Raw genomic sequence first — 6,006 nt, forward strand, 5'->3', positions numbered from 1 at the left:
GCCCCTCTCCTGGGGAGGCAGCTCGCAGGGCTCGGGGTGTGGGGCTCGGTCCTGGGGCCGCCTTGCCCCCAGCTTGTCACCCAGGATCATTGCTGCCCGCCCTCACGAGCAGCCCTGGAGACGTCGTGGCTGTGGGGAGCCCCCGTGACCTGCAGGGCGGACAAAGCGCAGGAACCGTGGGCAGCCGTCTTGGTAGAAACGGCTTTATTAGAAACTGGAGTGCACGAGAGCGACATGCAGACGGGCGCGTGGCGGCCGAGGCGGCCGCTCCCGGGGCACAGCCGGTCCGGCTGGAGTGTGTGTTCACGCGGCCTCTGAGCTTGCTGAGTTCAGTGCTGAAAACCCAGGAGTTCATCTGCAGAACCGAATTCTCACATGAAAGCCACGTCAGGGCCAGGCGTGCCGCACGCCTCTCGTATTTCACGTGTGCAGGAGCTGGGTGTTGGGAATGAATATATGTGGGAAAACACCCTGACGTTAGAAATTCAGCGTTTTATCAGGTAATGGTTTCCTTGAAATACCACTACTGGTTGCGCCAAAGAATCACTAATCCTAAAACTCAGAAGAATCGCGGGTCTCGCGGCGATTAGCAACGTAAGGACGCGGGTGCCTGGGACGGTCCGGGTCCTGGCCTCCCTGCTGTGGGTGTGTGAGGCCTCGCCTGGTCCCCAAGCCGCCGGCCAGCGCGTCCTGCCCACGCTGGGCAAGGCGACACCAGCAGGCCGGTGGAAACAGCCCTGAGGAGTGCTCAGTGCCCCCGAGGCGGCAGGCGCCTCTCCTCAAAGCACAGTGGCAGCCAGCCGTGGGAGGCGGGCATGGCTGTGTGAGTGGCATGCATGGGTGCTGAAGGCGTCCGGGACCACCCCCAGGCGCCCCACTCAGCGGGGTTGCGGAGGGGCGCTGAGGCTGTCTTGGCTTTGGAGCTGCCGTCCGAGTCCTGCGCCCCTGGATGCGGGCCTCGGCACAGGGAAACCCGCCCCACAGGGCAGTGCTCTCAGTGGCGGGCGGCGGGCACCGGGGCCATGGGGCACGGGGAGCGGCCGGGGGGAGCTGCGAGGCACTGGCGGGCAGCAGGAGGCTGGCTGGGGTGAAGGCTGTGAGGCTCAGGCACCCCCGCCCCCCGGGCGAGGCGCGAGCAGCCAGCGCTCGGGGCAGAGGGCGGGATGCCTGGCGGGGTGCCTGGGATGTGAGCCCAGGGCTGGGCTGCGGTCCCCGGAAGCCTCAGGGCTTCACGTGGAAGGTTCCAGAACCCTTGGAATCTGTCGTTAGCAGGGGGACCAGGGGTCCGTCGTGGCAGACACAGGCAGACTCACGCAGACAATGCTCGGGGACACCCGGGTTACAGGCCGAGGGGTGCGGGGCTCTGGGGGCAGGCTGGGCGGAAGCCGCTCGTCTCTGAGAAACATAATGAGCGTTCGGGGGTTCGGCTCCTGGGAGCCTACTCACCCCGGTCTGGTTTACATCTTACATCTTTAAATTTTACAGTCAGCCTCCTGGTGCCGTCTCCGGGGCCGCGTCTGAGCCCGCGCTCCCGTCCAACCCTCCTGCGCCGCGGGGGTCCCCGTCCACCCCCCGCCTGCCGCCTCCGCTACTGGAACGTGGCCCTCATCCTCCGCAGCTTGTCCTGGATCTTCCGGGAGTGCTTCTCGCTGGCTGCCTGCCGGGGGCCCGCCCCGCTGTCCGCTGCCAGCACAGCGATGTCGGCCCCGCTGAAGCGGGCGATTCTCTGCTTGAGCTGGGACTGCAGCTTGGGGTCGGGGGCGAACGTGTAGGGGTTCTCCTGGAACGCGTGGACCTGGCTCGCCACCTTGGCGATGTTTCTGTGTCGGGAAGAAATGGGACATGAGTTTGCACTCGTCTCAGGGGCGGTGTCGCAGCTGGTGGGCACTGGCCAGTCCCAGCCCGGCCGCATCAGAGTTCAGACCGCGAGGGGCCAGTCTGCTGTTCAGTCCCAGGCCAGACCTCGTTTCAGGGCCCAGGCGTGTTCATCCACCTGCCCTGCCTCTGTCCATCCCTCCCTCCGTCCATCCGTCCACCTTTCACTCCACAAACGTTGACTGGAGATGTGCTGTGTGAGGCCCGGTCAGTGCTGAAATCCCCACGATAAGGAAGTGTGAGGCAGCCCAAGGCGGCAGACGAGCGCACGCAAGTTAGTCCATCTGGGCGGGTTAGGTGCTCTGCGCTTTGCCCCAGCCCCGTTCACTGACGTGGCGCCCAGGGAACCGGCCACGCGGGGAGCCAGCCTTTGCCTCCCAGAGCTGGGCGTCAGGCGGCGGCCGGCACTCCGGGGGGCATCATCCTCTGAGCTGCGGGCCTCGGTTCTGCCCGGGGGGGCTGTGGACTCCCCAGACACATGTGCCCACCCTGGCTTTGGGTGAAGACGTGGTGCATTCCATGTGAATGCCTCCGTTGTTAATGAGGAGACAGGTGTGCAAACACACGCACCCGTGAACCGCGTCAGGAGGAGCACACGCGACCGGAGCCTGGCCAGGCCCTTTTTGGGCCATGGCCTTCCCTCACTGCCCGCTTCCCCTTTGATCGCCGTGGGCCTCTGGCAGTAAGTGTGCCTTGTGGAAACAGTGTCATCTCTAAACTACTGTTTTCATTGACTGAAGCGGTCTCTCAGGCACAGCTGGCAACGGTGGGCTCCGTGCCCCCTGGGCCCTGCTCACAAAGCGAGGCTGCTGTCCTTGACCCCGAGGAGGCTGGACCAGCCTCCACCTGACTGCAGTGTGACAGTGCACGCCGGCAGGGCGGGGAGGACGGAGCTGTGGGTGGGGGTGCTCCTGGCAGATGGGCTGGCCCTGAGCTGGAGGCAGCGTGGGCCTGGGGCGCTGCGGAGGGGCGGATGTGGCTGGGAGCCCCTGAAGAGGCTGGGCGGGGGCTGGGGGCGGAGGGGACCAGCGCCACACAGGCTGAAGTGGGCACAGTGACCCTCTTTGGGGGTGTCTGAGTCGCTGGTGGGGTCACGGTGAAGGTGGTTGCAAACAGTGCCCACAGTCTGTGCCTCCTGGTGGGTCCCCAGGGGTGCTGGCAGCTGAAGGGGCGGGGCCTGACCAGGGGTCCTCCTAGGTCAGCCCCAGGGCGGGGGTCCAACAGGAGAGCAGAGGCGGAACCGAGGGAAGAGGCAGCTTCGGGGGCCGGGGGGCGGCTGCACAGAGGTGGGGCTCAGGGTGTGCCTGCTCTCCCAGCAGAAGGGAGGTCACGACGACCTTCGACCTTGGGGCGGTGTCTGGGGCCGTGGATGCCAGCAGTGCGGGAAATGTTTATCCCGCGTTTGTGGAGGAGGAGGCAGCTGGGCGTCACCTGGAGGGAGCTTGTGGCAGCCTGGGCTGGGGGGGGGCATCTGGTCCAGGCCTCAGAGGAATAGGAGGGATGGGGAGACCCCTCACCTGCTCGCTCGCCTGCGGGCCCCTCACCTGAGCTTGCTCCACCTGTGCGCCCCGTTGGTCATGGTGAAGCCTCCCGTCTCCAGCTGCTGTATGTGCATGGCCAGCAGGTGGGCTGAGGGCAGGGTGGGCTGGGCCCTGAGGCGCCGTCCTTCCATCAGACACAGGCTGTCACTCTTCAGGAAGACCTGGGGCCCAGACGGGCGTGGGGTGAGCAGGGGCGAGGGGGCATCCCTGGTGCATAGCAGGGCCGGCCAGTGCCAGTCAGTGCCTGGGGCGCCACACCCCAATTTGCCATCCAATTCAAAGTGCCCCTTGGCTCCCGGGCTGGGGGTCCAGGCTCTGCAGCGTGTGGGCACAGGAGGAACACTGACCCCCCAGAAAGACATGCGCTTCCTGCTGCTGAGGTGCTGGTTCCAGAAGCGCGCCGAGGGACCCCCACCCTAATCAGACTGAGCGCCGGCTGACCAGCAGCAGGCCCCCGGGTCTGCGGTCAGCTGAGGACACATGGGAGCCCTGCCACTGGCAGAGCTGGACCTGGGCTAGACGCAGGCTGCCCCTGGCACCTCGGCCCGCCAGCCAGAGGCTGTGTCCTCGCCGACCGTCTCTCAAGGGGAAGCCAGGAGGAGGTGGGCTTCGGACACCTGCACCCCCAGCGGGAGTCAGACCCACGAGGCACAGTTGGCAGGCAGGGCTCCTGGAGCGCCCGCCCCTGCCTCCTCTGCCGGGGGGATGGGGAGGCCGTGCCCGGTCCTGGGGGGCCGTAAGGCAGATGGCCAGGCAACCCATCCCGCCACCCGTCACCCGCCGCCCCTGGGGGGACGCGAGCTCCTGGGAGCTCACGCACACCGGTACCTCCACAGCTTTCAGCTCCTCCATCACCTCCGCTATCTTCGCGGGCAGAATTCTCCAGGCCTACAGTAAAAGCGCAGGTGAAACCCCCTGGCCCCGCGGGGGCCCCCTGCCCAGCCACGCAGGGGACTCACCGCGCACTGGCGCACGGCCGCGTGCTCCAGGCCGCCCAGAATCTGCATGGCCGTGGCGAAGTTCCTCTGCTCATAGCAAGACTTCGCAATCAGCAGAAACTTGGAGAGCAGGTTCACCTGCAGCTGAAATTGGAGAATGAGACACTAGCATTCTGAGCTCCAAGGGTCGCAGGGCAGGGTCGGTGTCGGGGTGGGCGGAGCGGGCGGCCCAGAGGGACAGGCACAGAGGCAGGCCAGTGCTCACTGTCCCCTGGACAAACCTCAGCTCAGGACACACGGGGACAGCAGGGCACGCCCGACCGGGAGGGGGCCCACAGGGAGCCACGGCAGTGTCTCCTGCCCGGCAGGTGGGACGGGGTTGTGGTGCCTGCTTCCACGGGGTCGCTGGTCCGCAGGGCAGAGCGCTGGGTCGGCTGGGAACCCCCAGCACCGCCCCCCACCCCCGAGGGAGTCTCTGCCCATGGCCCAGTGCACGGCCCCTCAGTCAGTGCTTGGATTTCACACGATTCTGGTGACCCCTCATTTCAGAAGTGCCGCACCCTGCGGACCGTCGCCACAGCCAGCACCGTCCCTCCAGGGGGGACGCCACCTGCGACCCCACCACACAGCCTGCTGCTGCGCTTGGCCGGCGCCTGGGTCCCAGGACAGCCCGGGCGTCACTGCACGTGGCCACTGCACGTGGCCGCCCCCTGCCTGGCATGGGAACAGTTACAGCCTACTTCTCCCGTTGACGTCTTTTTTCTTCACAGGTCTGGACAGACGCAAAGCAGGAGCTCCCCAGCCAGTGCCGGCAGAGCTGCCCCACACGGGGGCCGGCCTCGGACGCTGGGGTCTCGTGGCGTTCTCCTCAGGCGGCCGGCCTCTCTCCCGCCCCCAGGCTCAGCACTGTGGCCTGTGTCCCCGGCTGTCCCGACGTGGGGCTGAGTGACACGCCCCGGCATGGGCGGTGGGCTGCAGGGTTGGTCCACTCGCCGTCGGGGGACACGGGGCGGCCTCCTCATCTCAGCTGTTGTGTCCTGTGCCTGCTTCCACAGGGTTGCTGGTCCGCAGGGTAGAGCACTGGGTCAGCTGGGAACCCCCAGCACCTCCCCCCACCCCACTGCTGAAGCCAGAGGCCTCACTTCCCTCTGTTCCTACCGTTACTCGTCTAAAACTAGGGCTTCCCTGGTGGCTTTGCTGGTGAAGAATCTGCCTGCGATGCAGGAGACCTGGGCTCAGTTCCTGGGTTGGGAAGATCCCCTGGAGAAGGGAAAGGCTGCCCACTCCAGTATTCTGGCCTGGAGGAGTCCATGGACTGTGCAGCTCCCGGGGTCGCAGAGAGGCGGACGCGACCGAGCGGCTCCCACTGTCAGACGTGCCACGCTGCTTCCGTTTCTCTGTGCCTCTGTTCTCCCACGTCCCCAGGGATGGGATCTGAACGGGATGCGCTGCCACCTCTGAGGGCTTTTGTTCAGTTCAGTTCAGTCGCTCAGTCGTGTCCTCTTTGCGACCCCATGGACCACAGCATGCCAGGCCTCCATGTCCATCACCAACTCCTGAAGCTTGCACAAACTCATGTCCATCGAGGCGGTGATGCCATCCAGCCATCTCATCCTCTGTCGTCCCCTTCTCCTCCTGCCCCCAATCCCTCC

General features: G+C 66.3%; 1 protein-coding gene across 1 annotated transcript in view; it reads right to left on the minus strand.

Annotated features, from left to right (window-relative positions):
* Positions 1 to 189: 189 nt before the first annotated feature.
* The window catches only part of LOC104983072 (protein very KIND-like), a gene marked incomplete at its 5' end in the record, with an annotated part of 13,585 nt that continues 7,768 nt past the window's right edge, over positions 190 to 6,006 (minus strand). Inside the window, 4 exons of the mRNA XM_010832559.1 lie at positions 190 to 1,820; positions 3,420 to 3,577; positions 4,245 to 4,304; positions 4,376 to 4,498. Coding sequence (XP_010830861.1) covers positions 1,589 to 1,820; positions 3,420 to 3,577; positions 4,245 to 4,304; positions 4,376 to 4,498 — 573 coding nt within the window. The remainder of the gene's footprint in view (positions 1,821 to 3,419; positions 3,578 to 4,244; positions 4,305 to 4,375; positions 4,499 to 6,006) is intronic.

The sequence above is a fragment of the Bison bison genome, unplaced genomic scaffold (assembly GCF_000754665.1).
Source record: "Bison bison bison isolate TAMUID 2011002044 unplaced genomic scaffold, Bison_UMD1.0 scf7180017861211, whole genome shotgun sequence".
NCBI lineage: Eukaryota > Metazoa > Chordata > Mammalia > Artiodactyla > Bovidae > Bison > Bison bison.